The 24,247-nt window shown below is 38.3% G+C and overlaps 7 protein-coding genes across 7 annotated transcripts; 4 read left to right on the top strand and 3 right to left on the bottom strand.

Moving 5' to 3' along the window:
• Positions 1-35: 35 nt before the first annotated feature.
• On the top strand, positions 36-3,571 carry LOC125580522 (aminopeptidase P1-like). The gene is made up of 13 exons (XM_048745045.1): positions 36-264; positions 380-443; positions 547-686; positions 779-1,435; positions 1,641-1,862; positions 1,936-2,070; positions 2,158-2,238; positions 2,321-2,375; positions 2,459-2,563; positions 2,675-2,746; positions 2,847-2,971; positions 3,043-3,192; positions 3,426-3,571. Exons 1-13 carry the CDS (start codon positions 172-174, stop codon positions 3,447-3,449), a joined length of 1,923 nt encoding a protein of 640 aa, XP_048601002.1. The 5' UTR covers positions 36-171; the 3' UTR covers positions 3,450-3,571.
• Positions 3,572-5,795: 2,224 nt separating this feature from the next.
• LOC106369801 (UDP-glycosyltransferase 72C1) lies at positions 5,796-7,639 on the bottom strand. Its single transcript, XM_013809913.3, has one exon. It carries the CDS (start codon positions 7,182-7,184, stop codon positions 5,796-5,798), a length of 1,389 nt encoding a protein of 462 aa, XP_013665367.2. The 5' UTR covers positions 7,185-7,639.
• Positions 7,640-8,304: 665 nt separating this feature from the next.
• On the bottom strand, positions 8,305-10,068 carry LOC125580521 (BES1/BZR1 homolog protein 2-like). The gene is made up of 2 exons (XM_048745043.1): positions 9,710-10,068; positions 8,305-9,186 (listed from the first exon to the last, which is right to left on the bottom strand). Exons 1-2 carry the CDS (start codon positions 9,944-9,946, stop codon positions 8,512-8,514), a joined length of 912 nt encoding a protein of 303 aa, XP_048601000.1. The 5' UTR covers positions 9,947-10,068; the 3' UTR covers positions 8,305-8,511.
• Positions 10,069-12,418: 2,350 nt separating this feature from the next.
• LOC111215608 lies at positions 12,419-15,135 on the top strand. The gene is made up of 5 exons (XM_022719363.2): positions 12,419-12,628; positions 12,783-13,080; positions 13,378-13,673; positions 13,742-13,905; positions 13,967-15,135. Exons 1-5 carry the CDS (start codon positions 12,528-12,530, stop codon positions 14,566-14,568), a joined length of 1,461 nt encoding a protein of 486 aa, XP_022575084.2. The 5' UTR covers positions 12,419-12,527; the 3' UTR covers positions 14,569-15,135.
• On the bottom strand, positions 14,634-16,265 carry LOC111202031 (NEDD8-conjugating enzyme Ubc12). The gene is made up of 6 exons (XM_048745044.1): positions 16,122-16,265; positions 15,581-15,707; positions 15,387-15,495; positions 15,208-15,286; positions 15,012-15,128; positions 14,634-14,927 (listed from the first exon to the last, which is right to left on the bottom strand). Exons 2-6 carry the CDS (start codon positions 15,696-15,698, stop codon positions 14,790-14,792), a joined length of 561 nt encoding a protein of 186 aa, XP_048601001.1. The 5' UTR covers positions 15,699-15,707; positions 16,122-16,265; the 3' UTR covers positions 14,634-14,789.
• Positions 16,266-17,237: 972 nt separating this feature from the next.
• LOC106441455 (geranylgeranyl pyrophosphate synthase, chloroplastic/chromoplastic) lies at positions 17,238-18,840 on the top strand. Its single transcript, XM_013883303.3, has one exon. It carries the CDS (start codon positions 17,598-17,600, stop codon positions 18,708-18,710), a length of 1,113 nt encoding a protein of 370 aa, XP_013738757.2. The 5' UTR covers positions 17,238-17,597; the 3' UTR covers positions 18,711-18,840.
• Positions 18,841-21,261: 2,421 nt separating this feature from the next.
• Positions 21,262-22,700, top strand: LOC106369794 (calcium uniporter protein 1, mitochondrial). Its single transcript, XM_013809907.3, has 2 exons — positions 21,262-21,912; positions 22,020-22,700. The coding sequence occupies exons 1-2, from the start codon at positions 21,382-21,384 to the stop codon at positions 22,479-22,481; spliced, it is 993 nt and encodes a 330-aa protein (XP_013665361.2). The 5' UTR covers positions 21,262-21,381; the 3' UTR covers positions 22,482-22,700.
• The last annotated feature ends 1,547 nt before the right edge of the window (positions 22,701-24,247 follow it).

Below are 24,247 nucleotides of genomic sequence, written 5' to 3'. Positions count from 1 at the left end.
AAACGTAGGGAAAAAATATACAGTTTGATTTTTAATATGCGTCAGCCATTTGGATTCTCCTAAGAAGACGTGAAAGCTGTTTATAAGTACTTTATAATCCATCTCTCAAGTCAAACCACCTCTACATCTGTGATTGGGACATTGAACATCTGAACAGAACCGAACACCATCATGTCTGAGATTCTTTCTTCCTTGAGGTCACTAATGGCCTCTCACTCTCCTCCTCTTGATGCTTTAGTTGTTCCTTCCGAAGACTATCACCAGGTTTCATGATCTGATCTTTGAATTCATGTTTTAGTAGATTTGATCCAACGAAGTTTCGATATATATTTTTTATTTTTTTGTTTAATGGGATTGTGTTTTTTTATCTGATTTTTAGAGCGAGTATGTTTCTGCTCGGGACAAACGTCGCGAGTTCGTGTCTGGATTCACTGGAAGTGCAGGTGTGTGTTCTGTTTTTTTTTTTTTTTTTTTTTTTTTTCTGTAACCTCATTAAATCGTTAATTGAATCTTTGATCGTTAATCACACATATAATTGATTAATAGGTTTGGCACTAATCACGAAAAACGAAGCAAGGCTTTGGACAGATGGTCGGTACTTCTTGCAAGCAACGCAACAGCTTAGCAACGAGTGGACACTAATGCGTATGGGAGAAGATCCTCTCGTTGAAGTTTGGATGTCTGATGTAAGCAACTCATCACACGCTCAATAAGATGTTTCTTTAATTTTTTTCTTCTTTTAATTGAATTTTTTTGTTTTGGTTTTGGACAAATGTAGAATCTATCCGAAGAAGCAAACATTGGTGTTGATCCATGGTGTGTCTCCGTAGACACTGCTAACAGATGGAACAAGTCCTTTGCCAAGAAGTATCAGAAGCTCGTTCCGACAACAACTGATCTTGTCGACGAGGTTTGGCAAAACCGCCCACCTTCTCAGACGAGCCCCCTCGTCGTTCATCCCTTGGAGTTTGCTGGCCGTTCTGTTCCCGATAAACTCGAAGAGCTGAGGTCAAAGCTCAAGCAAGAGAATGCGCGTGGTTATGTCATCGCTGCTCTCGACGAGGTTGCTTGGCTCTACAATATCCGTGGAACCGATGTTGCTTACTGTCCCGTTGCTCACGCCTTTGCTATTGTTACAACCGACTCTGCTTTCCTCTATGTGGACACAAAGAAAGTATCTGATGAGGCGAGTGAGTACTTCAAAGGGCTTGGAGTAGAGGTCAGAGAGTACACAGATGTGATCTCGGATGTGGCATTGCTTGCTTCTGATAGACTATTTTCGTCATTCTCCTCTAAAAGTACAAAGGACATGGAGATTGATTCTGATTGGGTATGGGTGGACCCTGCTAAGTGCTGCTATGCACTTTATTCAAAATTGGATGCTGATAAGGTCCTCTTGCAACCATCTCCGTTATCACTCCCTAAAGCCTTAAAGGTAATAATGAATACTTGACTTCTTAAATGTGTTACGGGCCGACCCTGAGATAAGGGTCTAAAATATTTTTGTATACAAATTTAATGTCATATATATATATATATAATGTTTTCAAAAAATTTGGGGGCATGAGGCGAATGTTTCAATCCCATGACCGGCCCTGGTTCTATCTATTAATATATTGCTTCTGCTCTTTTATGCGTAGAACCCTGTTGAGCTAGAAGGGCTCAAGAAGGCACATGTGCGTGATGGTGCAGCTGTTGTCCAGTACCTTGTCTGGCTAGATCAACAGATGCAGGAGCTATATGGAGCATCTGGATACTTTATGGAAGCAGAGTCTAACAAGAAGAAACCAACTAGTGAGACCGCTAAGCTTACCGAATTGAATGTGAGCGATAAGCTTGAAAGTCTCCGAGCTGCCAAAGAGGTAATGTTTTTTTACATATTAATATCATTTAGTGTGAAAGTATCTTAATGTATAAACTGTTCATGGGTTGCAGCATTTTAGGGGATTAAGCTTTCCTACTATATCATCTGTCGGTTCAAACGCTGCTATTATTCATTATTCACCAGAGCCAGAAACTTGTGCCGAGATGGACCCAGACAAAATCTACTTGTGTGATTCAGGAGCACAGGTTTATATCACATGATTGAGTAAATAATATAAGCTTCTCTTAATTGCTCTAACATACTCATTTTTATTGATGTTTTTTTGAGCGAAGTATCTGGATGGAACAACTGATATAACACGAACGGTTCACTTTGGAAAGCCTTCAGCTCATGAAAAGGACTGCTACACTGCGGTGTGTACTTTATGAAGATAACGTTCTTATCTATTTGGGATAACTCAACTTTCTAATATATGTTTAATGGGATATATCTTAGGTGCTGAAGGGTCATATTGCACTCGGAAATGCTCGGTTTCCTAGAGGAACAAGCGGTAAGTCTATGATTACAAATCACTGTTATTTGACTATTGAACATGTTATATATTTCTAATTGGCTATTAATCTGAAATTACAGGGTATACACTTGATATTCTTGCTAGAGCTCCTTTGTGGAAGTATGGTTTGGATTATCGACATGGTACTGGTCATGGTGTCGGCTCTTACCTTTTCGTCCATGAAGGCAAGTGATTAGAACCCTCTTTTCTTATATTGTATCTTAATAATAACTATTTTAAGTTGTAAATATCAACTAACTTTCTGTGAAAATCGTGTGTTGGGATGATTATTCCAGGACCTCACCAAATTAGTTTCAGACCTCATGCTAGGAATGTTCCTCTTCAAGCTTCCATGACTGTTACTGATGGTTTGTCTTCAACAAAATCTCGTTATTGATCTTCATCTTTTAATTAACCTCATATTCTATAAAAAAAAACACTTTGGTTTTATTTTATAATCTTTTGCAGAACCTGGTTATTATGAAGATGGGAACTTTGGTATTAGGCTAGAGAATGTTCTTGTTGTCAATGATGCTGAAACAGAATTTAACTTTGGCGACAAGGGTTACTTGCAGTTCGAGCATATCACTTGGGTACTTACTTACTTACTTTCCTGTTATCAACATGCATATCTGAGTAACTATCTCTCTTTCTCTCTGGCTAGGCACCCTATCAAGTGAAACTTATCAATCTAGAGCAGTTGACACAAGAAGAGATCGAATGGTTAAACACTTACCATTTGAAATGCAAGGACATTTTGGCTCCGTTCATGAACCAGGCCGAAATGGAATGGCTCAAAAAAGCTACTGAACCTGTAAGTGTACTGGTTTGAATCAACAGATGTCTCTCTTCATTAAATGTTTATCAATGTCTTATTCATTCTCTATTCAGACAAAGATTATTTGCCTTAATTTTCTGACATTCACAAAATAAAAGGCTTCATATTTCTTGAACACATGTCTTGGCTCATATTGAAACATATGTTTATTGCTTTGTTATTAGAAAATATTGATTTATTTGCTAATTAGTTTTGAGTGAATTAATCAGCCTGAGGCGTTGAGAGCTTCATAACAGCTTCCTCTGCTGTCTTCATCTTCAGTTCCTTAACATTCTCCCTCAACTCTGTTCCTCAACCTACATCCTTGGTCCGGTCTAAAAAGCCTTCAGGTAAGTAGTCTATCGGTTCTGTCTGATTCGTGGCTTTGTCAAACATTGACGTAGACGGGTCGGGTCGTTTTCAGCAGCTGGTCTGACCACCCAAACAAACCTATATGACCAGAATGGGTGGTTGTAACGATGAGCCAGCGAAGGTATTAAAAGCTGATGCTTATAGGTTGACTGGCGAGTTACCTGCATTAAAACAGCATATGCTTCTCAAAACACATTCTTCACAAGTATTGTCTCAAAACATAAACGTTTATTAATAATGTCTCAAAACACATTATTAATGGGTCGAGCCTCGTTTAAAATTGTGATAATGTCTCGGTCTCGTTTACAACAACAAGACGTTTACTAATAATATTTCAAAACACATTCTTAAATGTTTACAAGGAACATATTCTTAGACCATCATGTATCACTACTAATAAGGTCGTTTACAAGCAAAAAAACTTTACTACTAATTTCTCAAAACACATTCAACAAGAGAAATAAATTGTATCACTACTCTTTCAAAAACACAAAAGAAGGACGTGTGGATATCTGCTTTGAGCTTTGAAGACTAGAAAGTCTTGAATTCAAATTTTAATAGTGAACTTAATTTTAACATGATCACCAAAATCTACACAAGAGTCAAACATGAATTCTAAACTGATATATGAAAAGCAAAAAACAAAACTGAAAACTGAGTGATAGTTTACCTCTCGATGGTCCATGAATGGCTCTAGCGAGAATGTATTCAGATGCGTGGAAGACGATTACCGGAGGCAGCAACATTTGTGTTAACTGCCTGAATCCAGTGTCACTAAAGATGAGTTACAAGGTTTAACTCAGACCAGAAGACGAGTTACTTGTCATCATGGTACCACCAATCCGTCTCCTTAGGAGACATCCCGCGCTGTCATTGCTGGTTAAAAAGGTCTGCCAAAAAACAACCCAAACAGATTTATATTATTTTCCAAAGGATAACCAAATTTAAACTGAAATGCAAAGAGGAGAGAGACATGAACTCAAGCTACAAAGCAAGTACAAAATCATGAATCTAACATGAGCTATGCGTGTTACCAGCTCAAAGGCATAAGCTACGATATTTGAAAAAAAAAAGATTATGATTTTGCAAAAGCATAAACAAGTGCAAGGAATCCTATCCTAAACTTTGAGCAACAGACAAAGTGAGAACAATGGATACAATAAAAAAAATTCTAAATTACACAACCATACAATTAATCCAATCCAAACGATACAATTACATACTTAATAGTTTTCTAGAGCTTAAACCCAAAATAACGAGGATCTGAGACATACCCACTTGAAATTGACGGTAAATGAGAGAAATCTATTCGTCCACGTTTGGTATTGTGTATGACCTTCCTTGGTGTCGTGATGGCTCAGCCATTTATGAGAAACGTAAAGAAGTTTGAAGCCAATGTTTTGTGAATGAGGAGAAAACTATTCGTAGTAGTGTTATTTATAGAGAGAAAGAGACATGGAAACAGAGCGTTTTGAGCCGTTGGTTACAAGCAAAGAGGTCAAACCTAGGGTTTCCCAAAGTATATGGTTCCAAGGCTTATTTACATTTAATAAAAAGTCACTACCAGCTTCCAATGATACATCGAAGCTTTTCAAGACGAGTTTTATTGCCTTCCCAAGAGATGTTTTCTCATTTTGTATATATAACGGATACTTTGTAGTTAATGTAGGCGTGGAGAAAATTACTCTCGAACACACACACACACATTGTTCAAGAAAAAAACATTTGCTTTTTGTTCATATGAAAAGAAAACCAACGCAGATTTATCTTTCCCGATAATCCAATTAATTAGATGGGATTAACGGGAAGAAAAGAGATTTGACCAAAAAAAAAAATAACGGGAAGAAAAGAGAAATCACATACCACAACAGAGAAACATATTTATGAAAAGTTTTTTTATAAACTTGATGAAAACTGAAAAACAAGATATTTTAGCATTAATGTGGATCATTTGTTGAACCAGACCGAAATGGAATGGCTCAAGAAAGCTACCGAACCTGTAAGTGTATTGGTCTGAATCCCTCCCTGATGTCTATTCATTAGATGTTGTCACTTCTCTATTCAGACAAAGATTATTTGCCTTAATTTCAGACATTCAAAATATAAAAGGCTCATGTTTCTTGAACACATGTCTACAAGATTCTCAGTTAATGTATCTTCTTGGCTCATATAGAAATATTACGTTTATTGCTTCTTTTTTTAATAAAAAAATTGTTATTTTTTTGTTATTAGTATTGAGTTAAGTAAGCAGCCTGAGGCGTTGAGAGATTCTTGACAGCTTCCTCTGCTGTCTTCTTCTTGAGTTCCATAACATTCTCCCTCATCTCTTTGCCTTCTTCTTCATCCATCACTCGCTTCACCATCTCAGCTATCTCTTCTTTCTTCACAATCCCATTCCCAACATCAACCCTAGCAGCGATCTTCAGCTCCTCTGAGACCAGCCACGCGTTCATCTTCTGCTCCGAGTACAAAGGCCAAGCTATCATCGGCACACCGTTCACTATACTCTCCAAAACAGAGTTCCATCCGCAGTGACTCACAAACCCTCCCGTTGCTTCATGTGCAAGGATCTCCTCTTGCGGGGCCCAGGTCTTGACCACCAAACCTACATCCTTGGTCCGGTCTAAAAATCCTTCCGGTAAGAAGTCAAGTGGTTCGGTCTGGTTCGTGGCTTTGTCAAACATTGAAGCTGACGGGTCGTCTTCAGCCGGTGGTCTGACCACCCAAACAAACCTAAACCCGCTTAACTCCAAACCGTAAGCCAGCTCCATTGTCTGCTCAGCTGTTAGTGATCCACCGCTTCCGAAAGAGACATAAACAACAGATTCCTTGGCTTGCAAGTCAAGCCAGTCCAGAACCTCATGCTTCAAATCCGGTTCCGCTGGTCTAACCAGCGGTCCAACAGGGTAAACCGGGACTCCTTTCATAACCAAACCGAGTTTCTTGTGATCCAAGAAAGACCTGATCGTCACTGACTCCAAACTATGACACGTGTTCACAAACACCCCATCTGCGGTTACTACCTCAAGCCCAATTCTCTGTGACTCAGCGAGTTCACGGACGTAACCACTCGGATCTTGAACCCGGTCAAACTTAACCGGGGTGCATCCCGGTATAAGCAACGCTCCGTTGCTGCTCAGATGCTTAAACAACGTCCCTTCGTCAAGACTCGCCATGTAAACCGTAAGAGCTAGAAACCAAGCACTTGTAGTAACAAGAACATGTTTCTTCATGATCTCAAGCTCCTTAGCCACAATTAAAGCTTCCGTGCCCAACAAGTCAACGACGAAAACGCTAGGCTTTGGCTCTAACTCCATGACCGCAGACTTTATCTGCGGTATTGCCTTCCTCATCATCTCTGCTAGTTTAGTTAAAAGCGAACCGGTGAGATCTTGACCAGAAACGTCGAGCTGAATAAACCTGATCACGAACTTTGGATCTTCTTCTTCCGTCAGCGTTTTACCAATTAGGGATTTTGAGCGTGGGACATCATCTGTGACTAGGAATACAGTAACACGGTCGAAACCGTGGTGGTTCAAGAGATGTTTGCCAAGTTCTAAGATGGGTACTGCGTGGCCCATGCCCGGACTAGCCACTAGAGCTCCGTGAATCTCCATGCCTTTAAATGATTTTCTTGCTTTCTTGAATTGGTGAAATGAGAATGTGTTTGGTGATTAGACTGATTAGAGTTGAATATATAGTGAACATCGTAACATGTTATCATTTATTAAACTGAAAAGAAGACATGTTATATAAAAAAAAACATTAATGGAACTGAAATTTGGGTAAATACTTTTCATAACATTTCGTGGATTTAATCTTAACGTAAGTTTTTTTTCTACCAACGTATAACAGACGCTAATATCCATCGCTTGAGCTAATTAAGTTTAGGTCGTTGCATGTATTACGTATTAAGATGACGTTTTGATGAGATGGGCCAACAACTCAGCCAAGCATAGGAACATGAATCGAGATGTGTTTGTTTATTTTTCCTTGTTTTGGACGTTTGTTTATTTTTCCTTTTTGAATCTTACTAATTACTATATCATTTTATTTATTTAAACAAATGTAAATTATAATTCCTTCAAATAAAAAAGACTGGCGTTAAAGTAAAGTTAGGTATGGACCATACCGTATGGTCATTAGCGTTTTACTTGTCGATGAACATACCATAATTGGTTTCCCCACAATCTGTTTTGATGGATGGATAGAAAATTATGAGCTTGTAAACCCACACATCTCGGTAGGGCGAGGCATCTAAGGCCATGCCATATAAAAATTTATATGTAAGTAATTATGAGAACAGTGTGATTATGATTATATTGTATAAAACATAATTTCAAGGAAAAGATATGTTATGTAATCGCATCAAGTCACAAGACATGGCCATTATCCGAAAAAATCAATATAAAAAAGAAAAAAATACAGACTCACGTGGGCGATGAAAATGTTGTCTTGTATCGTGAGAGTTACGACATATGAAAATATGAGTATTTAATTACAACACGCGATAACAATTATTATTACATAGTAATACTATAAAATAAGTGCAAATTGGTTGAGAGAGGTAGTTGTTTTATTTAGGTCCCAGCAAAACAGACCAAGAAGAGCACATGGTAGGGGTCCATTATCACCCGCTCGTGGAGGTTTCGTTTTATTCAAAACACCCAACAAGGTCCACAACACAACAAACTCTAAAACTAATCACAATATCTCTTAAAAAGAAAACAATTAAAATCAGCAAAACAATAACATTTATCTCCAAAAAAACATTTCTTAATCATGTGACTAAACACACATTAATACCTCCAATAACATTATCACCATAGAAGTCAAACATTGAAGTATAAACTGAGAGAGTGTAACGGTAATTAAAAGGTTCGACCCTTAGGCTTTGGGCCACACGAGCTCTCCTGTACAATGCTCTGTTATGATCAAGGTTCTTTAGCATCTTGTTTTAGTGCCACCGAGAGTGAGCTCAAGATCCTCTACACCAACTTCATGAATCATTTCGCCTTCCCATGGCTTAACAGTACCATTCTCGAACTCAAACTCTGAGCCCCTCGCATTCATCCCCCACTCTGGTCTTTTCATGTCAATCTCCATAGACGTCTGCTGAACGAGGTTAAACGTCGGGGAAGGAGGAGCCGTAGATTGAAAACTGATCCACCTCCCTGAATCCTCTACCGAATCCTCCACCGACTCGTCGCATTCGGGTATCGTCGGCGGTGTCTGGTGACCGCCGCGGCGAGTAGGACTAGACGGAGCCGAGATAGCGAAAAGCGGGTGTCTAAGCAAAGACCCGCCGTTTGGTAGCTGTTCCGTGGTGAGCTTCCGCTTCGAACCGCGAGAGGTGGGAGAGGATAAGGGGGGAGTTACGGGAGCGCTGTTGGAGATTCTGAGAGGAGGGAGGTTTGATGGGATGGAGGAAGCGATGTTGTGGAGGAAAGGGAGGAGGAGGTACGAGGAAGGGTTAGCGTCGTAACGAGATGGGCTTGGGAAGGAGGATGAGACAGGGGAGCCATGGTAAGAAGGTGCTGGGCTTGGGAAGGCAGAGGATTGTGGGCTCGGTTGGATTGATGAGTTCGTGCTGAAGTTCGTCGGAGATGGCTTAAAACCCTGTTGAACAATTCAAGAATCAGTCAAGACTACACAATACGATGCAGTTTCAAAGTCAAAGTCAATGACTTTGATTGGTTTTCCGACAAGAAGTGAAATAGTTTTGTCCGAATAATCAAACTTTAGTAAAAATAAAAAATTAGTCAGAAAAATTAATAATCAAACTTTACTGTTTTATCTCAGAATCTCTCTAATAATTCATATGAATATGAATTTGGTTTCAGACAAGAAGTAAAATAGTTTTGTCCGAACAATCAAACTAAAAAAAAAATTAGTCGTAACTTTACTGTTTTATCTCAGAATCTCTCTAATAATTCATATGAATAAGAAAATGGTTTCAGACAAGAAGTACAATAGTTTTGTCCGAATAATCAAACTTAAAAAAAATAGTCGAAAAAAAAATAATAATCAAAACTTACTGTTTTATCTCAGAATCTCTCTAATAATTCAATTGATTAAGAAATAAAATTACTAATATTTTTCATAGATCGATGATGAATTGAATTGAGAAAAAGGATTTGACCTTGCGATAAGTGGTGCCGTCTTCTTCAACGATCCAACCAGCTTCGAGACAGAGAGCTTTAAGGACTTCGTTGTTGTCGCAGTGCTTAGGGAGCTTGTAGTTACCTTGAGCTCTGAGACCAGAGTAGATTTTAGCCGTGATGGCTCTTCTTCTCCTCTCCCTCTTCTTATTGTTCTCCCTCTCCTTCCACGTCGGAGTCCGTCCCGCCGACGATGATCCTCCTCCACCTGCCGCCATAGAAAAGCTTTGATCTTTCTTTATCTTTCTGATGTCTTTGTCAGTCTGGCGCACGAGGGAGACGAGAGAGAGAGAGAGAGAGAGAGAGAGAGAGAGTTTCTTTGGTGACTCTCAAGCGGATTGGCTTTCATCGTCTCTGGTTTTATAAATAAAAATGTAATCTTTTTTTTTGTGTGTCTCCGCACGTGCGATCCGTGTCTAACTGTGGGACCGGTTTTGGAAGTCAGCTTCCACGTGTCTAATTAATGTAACGCACGAGCTGTGGTCCCCTCCTGGTTTCCTTTTCACTATTCAATGAATTGGTATCTTTTTTCTTTCTTTTTTTCCTCTTGTGCATTTTAATTATTTTATAGTGGTATATAAACTTATACTAGTAATTTTTACAAAAAGGTTAAACTGTAGTATATTCTAGTGATAATTTGCATTGTTTTCACAAATTTTAAAATGACGACAGAGTTTCATGTTGTCGTCTTGTGAAAGAATTTTCTTTTTACGAATACATTTATATGACCTTTTCGAGTTGTGTCTAAGCGAAGATATTGATGATACTATTGTTTTTTTTTTCCACTTTCTGTTATCAGGTTGTAAATTTTTATTAATAGCATCTATAGCTCATAACGGTCATATTTAATTTAATAAAATGACTTACAATTTACTCTAACTATTAGATGTTTAATGAAGATTTCCAGTCATCAAGATTCATCAAAAACGATAAATTTGATGTCATTATAAATGTATCAGTGTAATTAGGAAAACTAAATATTTTAAGCATAAAAATGAGAAAAGTATACAAGTAAAACACAATTTGGCATCGTGGTCGGAGCACGTGCGGCTCCAGTTAGGCGTGAGCAAAGACAGGAAGCAGAATCCCCAGCTGGATTCATGCTATTATTTACAGCTAACTAATTATTAATTAAACAATTCTACTATTTTCCTGGTATTAAACAATTATATATACTCACCGATCACAATCTTATGTTATATATATACTCCTATTATATATATATATATATATATATATCATTTGTTACTGCTTGCCAATTAAATGAGAATTTTGTGTGGTGTTTTATATTGTGTTTATCATATTCAACCACGTCTTATCATTCATATTCACAAACCAAGAAATAAAAAGTTTCTAAAGAAAAATACAATAATTGGTGATGCCAAAAAGATCCAATCTGTCAGTGACTTTGGATCAAATCATTCACGTGGGGAATATTAACAAAGTTTCAAATGGTACGGCGTGGTCATGTACATTTAATCTACTTTGATTTAAATTTGATTAATTCATTTAGTCGTGCGGTGTCCATTTAGTCACAAACCAACTATTCTCACTGTTATTGTTCAATGCATCGGTCGATTCGGTGTGATTTTGCGTTTTAATTATTTGTACGCTGGTAAAATATTTCGGTTTCTTATTCTGACTTTACAAAACAAAATTGAATTCCTCCATTTCTGTATATTAATTATCATTACATAATTGTGAAAATGCCTTGTTAGGTGTCAATATGATATAATCTATTTTGTAATGAAGGCAAACAATATTTCAAACTGATGCGATCGTACATTTTATCAATGAAATTTTCTTCCAGTACCTTTTGAACCTCATTGATGTGGCTGTGCATCGTTTATTTCAGAGGTCTCGGTATAAAGAAGTCAGACATGTGATCTCAAATGCGGACTTTCATATTTCAGAACGTTTTATTGTTTGGCTCTCGAATGCTTAAACCAGCGTCATGACATCAGACAACAGAAAATATTTTCCAACATAATACCAAATGTTACATCTTCACAGCAACCAGATCATGCAGTAAAAACACGGTCTTTTAGAAAAAATCTCGAGATCTTCTTTGAATGGACCAACCATATGTCAGAAATGAATCATGGTAGCTTGGAGAGTTACATTCCAGCACTCGGGCTTGAAACTAACTCGGTTAGCACTTGGGGTTGGAAGTTACTTGAAGATATTTAACCTCTTTTAAAAAATATGATAGTCAAGGGATATATAAGAAAAGTAAGAGGGCTCTCATTCACTTGCCCCTTCATGATAAGAGCTGACTCCATGACCACTATGTTGATAATCCTAACCGTACGTGATACGTCCACAAAAGAAGCGTGCGCACCTCCTCATTCGTCAGCATCCGTCATCATAAAACTCAAAACGAGTGTTGTGTATTTCTTTCCCATGAGCTGATTTTTTTTTTTCTATTGACTTCACAAATCTATTTTCGCAATAGTATAACGTCACAATCTATTGACATCCGAAAAATAGTACATATTCATGTAAGCATGTTCCTCCCTGTAACGATCCACCCACTCAACTACCATTACGTGCTAAATAAAACTGATAATCTTTTTTATTAGTAAAAAATAATCCTTTAATTACAATCCATGATCAGTATCATTGAAAATTAAAATCCATAGTAATAAATTTTTTAAACTACAGTATAATCCAAAAAAAACAAAAACCATTCAATACGTGATAAATCACTAATATCCAAAAAAACGACTTCCGATATTACAGAAACCAACCAAACTCCATCTTCGGTTAAACTGGAACTCAAGTTTTGATTTTTTTTAGATGGGTCGTGCTCGAACTCGTTCCGGTTACATCTCCACCGCTTTAGGATCCTTCCGGTCTCTGTTTCCTCGCAACCTCCGTACTAACAACATGAAGATAAAGTTAGCTCCTTTTTGTCTTTTTCGATTTATAACTTTTGACTGTTCTCGTCTCGTAGATCTGATTCATATTTAACTGTTTCATTGTCTCTCTGTCCGAATCTTGCAAGAGTTTGAAAGTTTCCAACTTTTCCTCTGTTTTTTTTTTTCATTACAGAACAGGAAAGTTTTTAGGAGTTTCGGTTTCACTGATTCTGATAAACCTAGCTGCGATCATGGAGCGAGCAGACGAGAATCTACTGCCTTCGGTTTACAAAGAAGTGAGCGAAGCGTTTAACGCAGGACCGTCAGATTTAGGATACTTAACATTCGTTAGGAACTTTGTTCAAGGACTCGCTTCGCCGTTAGCAGGAGTTCTCGTCATTACCTATGATCGTCCCATTGTTCTTGCGATAGGTACTCTCTGTTGGGCTTTGTCTACTGCTGCCGTTGGAGCTAGCAACTACTTCATTCAGGTAAAAATTGTCTTTTTATCTGTTATTTAAAGATTCTTATAAAGTTTTATTTAACGGTTCTTTGAAGTAGTATTAAGTTTTGTTTATTGGTTAAAGTCTGATGAGATATAAAAAAAAAAAGAATGGTTATGAATTTTTAGTTATAAAGTTTTGTTTAATGGGTTCTTTTAAAGTTGTATGAAGTTTTGTTTAATGGTTCGTTAAAGTTCTAAAGTCTGATGAGATACAGGAGAAAAAAATGGTCATGAATTTTTTAGTTATAACATTTTGTTTAATGGTTATTTTTGTGTGATAAAGGTTGCTTTATGGAGAGCAGTGAATGGGTTTGGATTAGCTATTGTGATACCGGCGCTTCAGTCGTTTATAGCAGATAGCTATAAGGATGGTACTAGAGGAGCTGGTTTTGGTTTGTTGAATCTCATTGGTACTATTGGTGGTATTGGAGGAGGTGTTGTAGCTACTGTTATGGCCGGTTCTGAGTTCTGGGGTGTACCGGGATGGCGTTGCGCTTTCATCATGATGGCAACTCTTAGTGCTGTGATTGGGTTACTAGTTTTTCTCTTTGTGGTTGACCCCAGGAAGCACATTGAACGGTAAAACACAACCTCAAATATGAAACTTCTTGATAGCCAAACTAATCTGTTGGTTTGTAACTGTGTAGAGAGGAGCTAGTGGTTCATAAGATATCGGTTTGGAATGACTCATGGGCAGCTACAAAGTCGGTGGTGAAAGTAAGGACGTTTCAGATCATTGTCTTGCAAGGAATCGTTGGTTCGTTACCTTGGACTGCAATGGTTTTCTTCACAATGTGGTTTGAGCTTATCGGTAAGCCTCATTATCCATCAAGAACTGTAGTCTTTGAAGCTTACTGTTTGTTTTGTTTTAGGTTTTGATCATAACCAGACAGCAGCTTTGCTTGGAGTGTTTGCGACCGGATGCGCTATAGGAACCTTAATGGGAGGCATCATTGCTGATAAGATGTCAAGGATTTTTCCGAACTCCGGTAGAGTGATGTGTGCGCAGTTCAGTGCCTTCATGGGGATCCCATTCTCAGTTATCCTTCTGAAAGCAATCCCACAGAGCAGAGAAAGCTACTTGACCTTCTCCATCACTCTCTTCTTGATGGGTCTCACCATAAGCTGGTGCGGTTCAGCGGTTAACGCGCCCATGTTTGCCGAAGTCGTCCCTCCCAAGCACAGGACGATGATCTACGCGTTCGACAGGGCTTTCGAAGGCTCTTTCTCCTCGTTCGCTGCGCCTTTGGTTGGGATCTTGTCTGAGAAGATGTTCGGGTATGATTCCAAAGGTATTGATCCTTTGAAAGGCTCCTCCGTGCGTGAAGCTGAGGCTCTCTCCAAGGGGCTGTTGTCGATGATGGCTGTCCCCTTTGGCCTCTGCTGTCTCTCTTACACGCCTTTGCATTTCGTTTTCAAGAAAGATCGAGAGAACGCGAAAACAGCGAGTTCTAAAGACGTTGAAATGATCTGAGTTTTGCTTATGTTTTTTGATTCTTTCAAATACCACAGCATAAAAGCATTGAAACCGAGACCGAATCAAACTGAACAGAATGTTATACAACTCATTCGAATGTAATTTTACAGAAGCAGGCAAACAAGGGTCCTTTGAGAATAAGAGATACAATGTTGCATAAAAAGGTTTCATCAGGTTCTTATCTTTTAGCTTGAAGAAGAACGAACCAGAGCTTTTTGTTAGATACAGCGTGGGAAAAAGGTTTGACCAACGTATCCACCAGTCATGGCTCTCCTGACATTGGTCTCAAAGAGCTTTGGGTTGTCCCTCAAGACTTGCGCTGCGTCATGGTTCAAAGGATCTTCAGAGTTTGGTTCCTGTGTGAATTACACAACAGTATCAGTTTAAGAGAATCACTAAGCTATTGTATCTATCTATCAGGATAATTATTTTGTTTCTACCGTGAAGAGATGGAAGAGTCCGTAGATAACAGTGTTAATGTTAAGAACAGGTTTCCAGTCTTCACGCAAGATGTTGAGGCAAACGTTTCCTTCCAAATCGATATTGGGATGATACACCTAAACAGCAAGTAAAGATGGAGCTAATAAGCAATGCAACAACAAAAAGAAAGAGAGAGGATCATATTCTTAAGCCTACCTTGGTTTTGCATTTAACTTTTGGAGCTTCGTGTGGATACACAGGAGACACTTGGAACGTGAAAACAAATGTACCATTGCTGTATTATCATTCATAAGAAAAGAAACAAATGAGTTCTCAAACCGTTGTAAGTGTGAGCATGAGATATACAGTATGTAATAAAAAGGCTCTAACTTAACTGGTAGTAACCATCATCAGGTTTAATGGAGACTTCAAAGTTCATCAAATCATCTTTGCCATTAGGAAACGTAATCGTACAAGAGCTAGGAAGATTCAACTCTGATATATCTGCACACATTCAAAGATTGCAAAAATTGAAACTTGAAGAAGAGACAAAATGCTAAAACAATCAAAGGAATATATAGAGAGAGACCTTTGTGAAGACGAAGTTCACCAGCAGATTGCTTCTTGACAGAAGCTCCTCCTCCACCTCTGCTAGCGTTTTGAGCTTGTTCTCTTTGCTTCTCCTTTACTTTAAACAACCCAATCATTGCTTCTTTCTGACCAAATCAAAAAAATGAACGATTCTAAGTGATGACTAAAGCATTATTGTATTGAAAATATAAAATTATTTTGACTAGCAAACTAATAAAGTTATGATTTTTCTAGTTCATCATAACACCTTAACATCAAAATCACAGCTGAAACTAACTCATAGGCGAACTTAGAACAAAAACGACTGTGGATTCGAAGACTTTAAGATCCCAAAAAAAAAAAAAAACTCAAAAAAGGAAAGAAAGACAAAAGTTAATCTACTTTAGAGCTCAAAGATAGAAAGTTTCCGACATAAGTCACATAATGAGTCGTAAAGGAGGATACTTTCTAACATAATCACGTAATAATGAATCGTTAAAGGGAAGAAGAACAAAGAAAAACAAAACAAAAAGAGAATGGAGAGGGGAAGAAGCTAACACGTTTGATAATCGGAGGACTGAATCAAAGCTCGCCGACGATTCTCGTCCTCGGAAGCTAAACGACGCGGAGAAATGTTGAATTTGACAGCTTTTTCTCGACGCGGAGTTAATAATAAAGAAAGAATCACACTCCTCTCTGTGTCTTCTTCGTTGATTCGACAACTCGGTCCATTTAGGCCCATTAGGCCCATTAGTCACGTACCATCCATTTATTGTTTCACAGTTAAATTTGGCGGTTTTTACAATGCCGAAGACTATTTAATCTATTTTCTATTCCAAAATAGAATAATTTCAAAATGGAGTTTAGTTTTATTCCAATTTATTGCTCTATTTCCAACTCCAAAATAGAATATTTTAAATATATATTATTTTTATGTTTATTAAAAAATTAGTAATATTATCTTTTATTTATACTATTTGCAAAATAGTCCATTTTCATATATATGATCTTTTATGTTTTATATTATATATCTTTTGTATGGTGCTTATCTTTTATATTTTATATGTATGGTTTTTTATGTTTTATATTATATATATATTTTGTTGCATAAAATAGTTCATTAGATGGATATTTATATAATTAAGAAATATTAACATTAATTTTATAATATATATAGTAAAATAATATTTATATATAATAATATTTTATTAAAAACGAAAATATTTAGATATAAATGATCATTTTATAAATAAAAAAGTTCAACTCTATTTGGGGGTAACGAGTTGGTTTACTCTATATTTAGAGTAATTATATCTATTACTCTAAAATATGATAGGTTTTGGAGTAGAGTTAGAGATAATTTTACTATAAAATAAAGTTTGGAGTGGGTTTTGGAATAAGGTTGGAGATGCCCAAACAGATGCCAACATCATTGTCATTAACTCATACTAATATAAAGTCCACAACAGATTTGCGACGCGTATGCATGTTTCACGCCCAATTTATATACTAAAATCTTCGTGTCAAAGATCAACAAAACAAAAAGATTAGCCACTTTCAAATGGAAGATCTCTTCTTCTTTTTTTATGTGGACTTTTCTTTATTCCTCTTGAAGATTTTATGTTTAAAACGTCTTTCTAAATTAAGGTGTTTTATGATTTTGAAAGATTATACTTATAAGATTATTATTATTATGCTAATTTTTTTTTCTTACCACAAAAAAAAAGATTATGCTGATTTTTGTAAAGGATATACACTAACCAGACAATGATTTTTTGTCCTACAAAATAAATTAAATAACGGAACAAAAATAGTAAAGAGGTGGTAGATGTTTTTTTTTAAATAATCAAACATTCGTCATCAACCACCACCACCACCGCTAGAGGCCCATTCCGTCACACAACCCTATCTGTAACTCTCTAGCGACACTAATAGCCAACCCAACTTCCAGTTGATTTTGACTCCAATTTTCCCTCAAGTCCTATAAAAAAAACAAATTTTATTAATTGTAATCTGAAATTTGCAGATTGTGTTCAATGGCTTCTTCAGTGACTCTAGGTTCATGCCCATGGGTTCTTCACCATCATCCTTCAACCCAATCCAAAACACCCAGATCTAGATCTCCTTCTCTCATCACCCTTAAACCCATCTCCCTCACCCCAAAACGCAGCGTTTCGTCTGCTTCCCACACCATCTCCTCTTCCCTCGTCACCAAAGAAGACAGCAACCTCAAATCCACATCCACCACCTCCTCCTTCGACTTCATGTCGTACATCCTCCGCAAAGCCGACTCCGTCAACAGAGCCCTGGACTCCGCCGTCCCCCTCCGGGAGCCGCTCAAGATCCACGAGGCGATGCGCTACTCCCTCCTCGCCGGCGGCAAACGCGTCAGGCCCGTCCTCTGCATCGCCGCCTGCGAGCTCGTCGGCGGCGAAGAGTCTTTAGCCATGCCGGCGGCCTGCGCCGTCGAGATGATCCACACCATGTCGCTGATCCACGACGACTTGCCGTGCATGGACAACGACGACCTCCGCCGCGGAAAGCCGACGAACCACAAGGTTTACGGCGAGGACGTGGCGGTCCTGGCCGGAGACGCGCTTCTCTCCTTCGCCTTCGAGCATTTGGCGTCGGCGACGAGCTCCGACGTTTCTCCGGCGAGAGTGGTCAGAGCCGTCGGAGAGTTGGCGAAAGCTATAGGAACCGAAGGGCTGGTGGCTGGACAAGTGGTGGATATAAGCAGCGAAGGATTAGACTTAAACGACGTCGGATTGGATCATTTAGAGTTTATTCATTTGCATAAAACGGCGGCGTTGCTTGAGGCTTCAGCCGTTTTGGGCGGGATCGTCGGTGGAGGGAGCGACGAGGAGATCGAGAGGCTGAGGAAGTTCGCGAGGTGTATTGGTCTGTTGTTTCAGGTGGTTGATGATATCTTGGACGTGACGAAGTCGTCTCAGGAGCTGGGGAAAACCGCCGGGAAAGATTTGATCGCTGATAAGCTGACGTATCCGAAGCTCATGGGATTGGAGAAATCGAGAGAGTTCGCTGAGAAGTTGAATAGAGAGGCGCGTGATCAGCTCTTGGGGTTTGATTCCGACAAGGTTGCTCCTTTGTTGGCTTTGGCTAGTTACATTGCCAATAGACAGAACTGAAACTGTGTTCCTTTTTTTTAGTTCTTGTCGGAATTATTCTCTCTGGTCGTGTTTCAGATCGAATTGTAGAAATATTGGTATGATTGCTATGTTATAGATTTAATATTAAGAGATCAGTGATTCTAGTTTCTGTAACGGTTTACTCAAATGCTTGAAGTTGATGATGAACAAATGTGTTTATAGGACAGAAACCTACGGTTGGATCTCTCTCTCATCTACTAGATCCGTTGATTGTTCAGATTAGATCTTAAAGGTTCGTACAAGAAGACCAAGTCGTCGTTTTTTGCATCGTGGAACCACTCAGGTCAACGAGTAAAGCATTGTTGAAAATAATGTACTCAGTAAAGCCCAAGTTAAGCGTTTTGACCAATCTGATTCCAATAGTAATGAAATAATTAAAGATGGGCCAAGCCCATATATTAGTTCACAACCCAAGATCTCAATTGAAATATTGGGTTTCTAAAGCCTTTGTTTTTTTTTCCTTATTTCAGTCCACCTTCATGTATTGGAAGTACGATGTATCTACACAATTTCGTTAAAAACAACCATTTTTGGACGTATTATAGGAACGATGTATTTACCAAGTTCGGCTGTAACCGGTAAATTAAAATGAAACTAATGGAACCCAAATAAATAGGAATGAAATACAGCAGATTCAAATTTCATTCCATTCTTTCATGAACAAATTTGTTAGAATAATTTTCTTTATATTTTATCTAATTAATTTTGGAATCGGAAGAATGAGCATTTTATTACATTTATAGTAAATGATAAAAAAAATCTGTAGACTTAATGGAATCAACTACTCCGCATCATTTCATTCCAAAATATTGTAATCTAATTTGTGTATTTCAATTTTATTGTTGTCAGTGTTTTGAAATGTTGGATCCCAAAGACTTAAGAACATTTTTACTGTAATTTTCTTTTCATATCATTTTCCGTAAGACAAACATTTCTTAAATACACATTGATTCACCAAATAAATTCCAACTAACATAACGTGTATAACAAATGGAAACTTCCCACTAATATAGGAGAAACACTATGCCACATTCCTATCCCATCCTTGGCCATGATCTTATCAACAGTGTTCGCCATCTCAGTAAGCAGTGTATATATCACGCGTTACACCACAATTATGGTGAATGGGTAACGTACACACGGTCAGAACTGACAAGTGACAACTACATTATGAATATGATTAACTAACGATTTGTTTAATCTAAATTTTTGAGACTTGGTTGTCTCTATCAGTTGAAAAACAAACTAGTTGTGTAATAATGTAATATTATGCATAGTTTGAAACTTTAAATCACAGAAAGAACAAAAAAAAACGTACAACCATCATTATCGCTAGTAAAATGTCCGATGCCGTCCATAAACAACTACTTCTACTTGCAAGTGGTAAGTCACAGCTCATGCACGAATCGTGTTCTATTGGACCCGAATCTTAGAGTATACGACGAATAAGATGGATTAGCTATCTTTGCACCTGACCTTACCAAAGTCCGTACACAAGTCCCCATTTTATTTATTTTGAATAAATTAATTTTGTGTATGGTGTGTAATCAATGGGTGTTGGCTTCCATTCTTTTTAAAATTCTCGTGCCTGTGGTGTTGGTACATGCAGCGTGAAATTTATGGATTTTTATTCTCATTTTCTCAATAATATATTTCATGTTTTTTTTGTTTTTTTGAAAAAATATATTTCATGTTGTTATCTAACGTTGATATTTTCACTTCTTCTTATTCTTATCCATATGCACCATGTGCATATATTCGTCTAACAAGAGTTCTCAAAAAGGCTATAAGATATTCAAATGTGTACTTTTCACCATTTAAATATATTTAAACATTTGGTCAAAAAAAGAGAAGAAAATTGTATTTAATCGTCTCAGTAAAACTTGGATCTCCTTGGAGATGAAAAGAAGATAAGTCAGAAAATGCGGAGACACGTCTTTGTGTTGAAATTTACTGAGTAACAGTTCATATGAAGATACACATTCCATAATAAATTTTTGGTTGTATATCTTTTGGAGGTGTAAAAGATAAAATGAAAAATGTGGCAACACGTCACTGTTTCAACGTTACCAAATTTGCAAATCTACAAATACATTACATCATAAATATCATCCCTTTCAACTTTATCATTTTTAGAAGATAACATCCTAAAAGATTTGTTTCCTTTTTCTTTAACATATATACCAAAAAAAAAGATTTGTTTCCTTTTTACTCAGTACTTAAAACCATAAAACAAAAACAGATTGACTACTAACAAATCAGATGTAAAAAGGATAAAACAGAAATATGTGGCGACACGTTCGTGACTTTACATTAAAAAACCGTAAATTAATCAGACGGCTACGGAGGCACCGCAAGCTATCACCAACCAAGATCAATCCACGTGGACGGTGGTAAACAACCAAAGCATTCACAAAAAGGCAGCGTATATTGAATTGCTGGTGATAGATATCAGCTGACGTGTAGCGGGGTCCACTTATTTAATTAATTTTATTGTTTTAAGACAAGAAACCAAACTAAATTATAAACAACAGAGAAGACTTTGGTTGAAACCTATATAAAGCGCTCTTCCTTAGCTATTCATATATCCAACGTACATCGATTTCAATTTCGATATATTATTTTTTGTTATTTTATTCTGATTATTGCAATGGCGATGAGGAAGCTTTTGTCGCAGCGTGTGTTCAATGTTTCGAAAATGGCGTCTCAAGGTCTCATGAACTGTCGAATCTCGTCTTCTTCGCTAGCCGTGCGGACCAGGGTTCCTAAAGAACCAGGAGAAGCCACCGTTGATCCGGAGCCTGCTGATTCGTGGATGGATATGACCATGATGAAGATGCCGTTTGGAGAGAGTCTGAGGGAGAAGCTCCGAGAAAACGACCGGATTCGATTAGACGGGCTTTTGCCTCCTCCGGTGAAACACGCGGCGGCGGCGGAGAAGACGGAGGCGTTGGGGCTTACTGTGAGAGACGTCAAGAAGTTGCTTAGAGCTGCGCAGATCGAGGTGGTGAAAACGAAGCTGATGGAGACAGGGAAAAGCTGGATCCCTTACGCTGAGTTCGTTGGTCTTTGCAATGATTCTTGTTTGGATCCTGCTCAAGGGCCTTGGATCGCTAAGATGCTTGATGATTCAGGAAACGTCATCGTTTTGGGAGATTACGTTTGCTTAAGACCTGATCAGGTAATGATCATTGGTTTTGGTATTTAGAAGTGGTTCTCTGTTTTTAATGAATTATTATTTATTTTTTTAATGAATTGTTTTACCAAACGTTTGTTTTGTGTGACTAGGTAACCAAATCTATCGCGGGTCTGCTTCCTTTACCACAGATCCGTAACCCAAACGACCCGAGAAGGAAGGAGCTGAAAGAGCTAGAAGCTACAAAGAAAGTCATTGACGAGAAAGCACATTCGTTGGTGAGAAGAGAGCTTTGGGCTGGTCTTGGTTACTTGATACTCCAGACCGCAGGGTTCATGAGGCTAACGTTTTGGGAGCTCACGTGGGACGTTATGGAGCCAATCTGTTTCTATGTCACGTCTATATACTTCATGGCGGGTTACACTTTTTTCCTTAGGACAGCGAAGGAGCCTTCCTTTGAAGGGTTTTACGAGAGTAGGTTTGAGGCTAAACAGAGGAAACTGATGAAGTCTCAAGATTTTGATGTGGGGAGGTATGGTGAGCTGAAGAAGATGTTTAATCCAAAGCCTTCTTCAGCTGCTGTTTCCAAGATTCTTGGAGCTTTACATAACTAATCTTTTTGATTAAGGTGCATCTTGTTCGATTCGATGTGTCGTTGTCCTAACCTGAGAAAGATAAATTAACAACAACAAAAAATGTGTGAAAGAATAGTCCATTAAAGAGAAAAAATATTCGAATAGGTGCGGCTTGTATAACATTTGGAGAGTAGAATATAATATTGAATGTTGTATTTTGTAATGAAATATCGAATATATAGAGAACTATTACTATCATATATTTTTCCAACAATATCTCCTTGCATATCAACTTTCATCTCTCAAGTGTGAATTTCTTATTCTTTTCAATTGGATACGATTATTGATTTTACAACTGTATATATACACAATCTCAATAACGCTGAAGAATTATTTCGTTATATTTTCACTTGATCTTTGTTGAACTCTGTTTAGTTCTTGAGAGTGTGGTCATCTTCTTAAATAATGGTATATACGTTTGATTTAGAAAGTTCAAGTAGTAGAGCACTTCTGGTGGGAACACTTTGGGCTAAGGTTTTATGTTTTTTTTTTGAAACACACTTAAATTAATTCAAATCAAAAGGTTAGCTGACAGCCATAAAAGCTTCAACCTCCAACAAACATTGTTGTGCTAAACTATCAGCAATGGTGTTTCTTTCTCTAGGGATCCAACAGAACTTGATTACATCAAAAGAGCTAGCCAACTCGCAAATATCTGCAACTATGCCATAGATTTCGGGTTTCCAAGGGCCTGAGTTGATGGCTTTGATGAGTTGTGAGGAATCCGATTCACAGATCACCCGCTTCACTCCCTTCTCCTTGCATTTTGTCAGAGCAGCTCGCATTGCAAGTCCTTCTGCCGCTAGGGCAGAGCCTACAAATCTCTCATAGCCCGTGTGGGAGGATGAAACAGAGGTACCTATCGAGTCCCTCAAGGTCCATCCAAATCCTGCTACCTTTGTGGTTGTCTTCCAAGCCGCATCTGCATTCATGATTGAGCAGTTCGGAGGTCTTACTATCGGCGCTGGGGTTCTTTGGGGGTTTACGCCTTGCTTTGGCTCCTGGGCATGTAGCCATTCTCTTGCCAATTTAACAGCTTTCGTTAATGCTTTCTCCTCCGAGAGGGACTTTCCTTCAAAGATAAGCTGGTTGCGCTCTATCCATATCTGCCATATAATCCAAGGTGCAAGTTGTCCCGCTACACCTGTAGGAGGGAGACAAGGTTTTCTACAGAGATCTAGCCAGGTATCCTCTAAATCTATCAATCCGCTATCCCCGAGGGCCGTCGCAAAGGGAGCATTTTCCCAAATCTTCTTTGCGAAAGGGCAGTGCAGGAAAAGATGATCTATAGATTCCGGTGATCCGCATCTCTTACAGCTGACTTCTGAGTTGATATGGCGCCGCGCTAGGATCTCCCCCACAGGTATAACTTGTTGAACAGCTTCCATAGGAACATTTTGATCTTGGGTGAAGTTTGGAGGTTCCAGACAGCTTTGAACCATTCAAACTCCCCATCTCCTTCTTGTTGTGCGTCAGCTTCTGCTTTTTTTCCAATCGCCGTGTGATAGCCTGATTTAGTGGTATAGTCTCCAGAGGTAGTACCTAACCATATCAGTTTGTCTGGAGCTCCTGCAAGGCTTGGTTTGATGGTCTTGATGGTCTCCTCCCAATGTGAAAAGAGCTCTTCTATTTTGTGATCATTCCATTCTCTGGAGTCAGGTCGGAGTAGTTCTGCTACTGTGATGTTACTTGAAGCCTCAGTCGGTGGCCCTACTGGTCTCTTTTGCTCTGTTACACTTAGCCAC

The sequence above is a fragment of the Brassica napus genome, chromosome C1, assembly GCF_020379485.1.
Source record: "Brassica napus cultivar Da-Ae chromosome C1, Da-Ae, whole genome shotgun sequence".
NCBI lineage: Eukaryota > Viridiplantae > Streptophyta > Magnoliopsida > Brassicales > Brassicaceae > Brassica > Brassica napus.
Note: the sequence above shows the minus strand (reverse complement) of the source record. Positions and strands in the feature narration are given on the sequence as shown.

Bases quoted from the DNA above. Each gene is read 5' to 3' on its own strand.
- LOC125580522 (XM_048745045.1), top strand. From the start codon at position 172: ATGTCTGAGATTCTTTCTTCCTTGAGGTCACTAATGGCCTCTCACTCT. The intron at 2,564-2,674 runs GCAAGTGATTAG...TGATTATTCCAG, and splicing joins TTACCTTTTCGTCCATGAAG to GACCTCACCAAATTAGTTTC. The intron at 2,972-3,042 runs GTACTTACTTAC...CTCTCTGGCTAG, and splicing joins AGTTCGAGCATATCACTTGG to GCACCCTATCAAGTGAAACT.
- LOC106369801 (XM_013809913.3), bottom strand. From the start codon at position 7,184: ATGGAGATTCACGGAGCTCTAGTGGCTAGTCCGGGCATGGGCCACGCA.
- LOC125580521 (XM_048745043.1), bottom strand. From the start codon at position 9,946: ATGGCGGCAGGTGGAGGAGGATCATCGTCGGCGGGACGGACTCCGACG. The intron at 9,187-9,709 runs GTCAAATCCTTT...ATTGTTCAACAG, and splicing joins ACGGCACCACTTATCGCAAG to GGTTTTAAGCCATCTCCGAC.
- LOC111215608 (XM_022719363.2), top strand. From the start codon at position 12,528: ATGGGTCGTGCTCGAACTCGTTCCGGTTACATCTCCACCGCTTTAGGA. The intron at 13,081-13,377 runs GTAAAAATTGTC...TGTGTGATAAAG, and splicing joins CTAGCAACTACTTCATTCAG to GTTGCTTTATGGAGAGCAGT. The intron at 13,674-13,741 runs GTAAAACACAAC...GTAACTGTGTAG, and splicing joins CCCAGGAAGCACATTGAACG to AGAGGAGCTAGTGGTTCATA.
- LOC111202031 (XM_048745044.1), bottom strand. From the start codon at position 15,698: ATGATTGGGTTGTTTAAAGTAAAGGAGAAGCAAAGAGAACAAGCTCAA. The intron at 15,496-15,580 runs GTCTCTCTCTAT...GAATGTGTGCAG, and splicing joins TGAACTTCGTCTTCACAAAG to ATATATCAGAGTTGAATCTT. The intron at 14,928-15,011 runs GTAGAAACAAAA...TAATTCACACAG, and splicing joins GACTCTTCCATCTCTTCACG to GAACCAAACTCTGAAGATCC.
- LOC106441455 (XM_013883303.3), top strand. From the start codon at position 17,598: ATGGCTTCTTCAGTGACTCTAGGTTCATGCCCATGGGTTCTTCACCAT.
- LOC106369794 (XM_013809907.3), top strand. From the start codon at position 21,382: ATGGCGATGAGGAAGCTTTTGTCGCAGCGTGTGTTCAATGTTTCGAAA. The intron at 21,913-22,019 runs GTAATGATCATT...TTGTGTGACTAG, and splicing joins TTTGCTTAAGACCTGATCAG to GTAACCAAATCTATCGCGGG.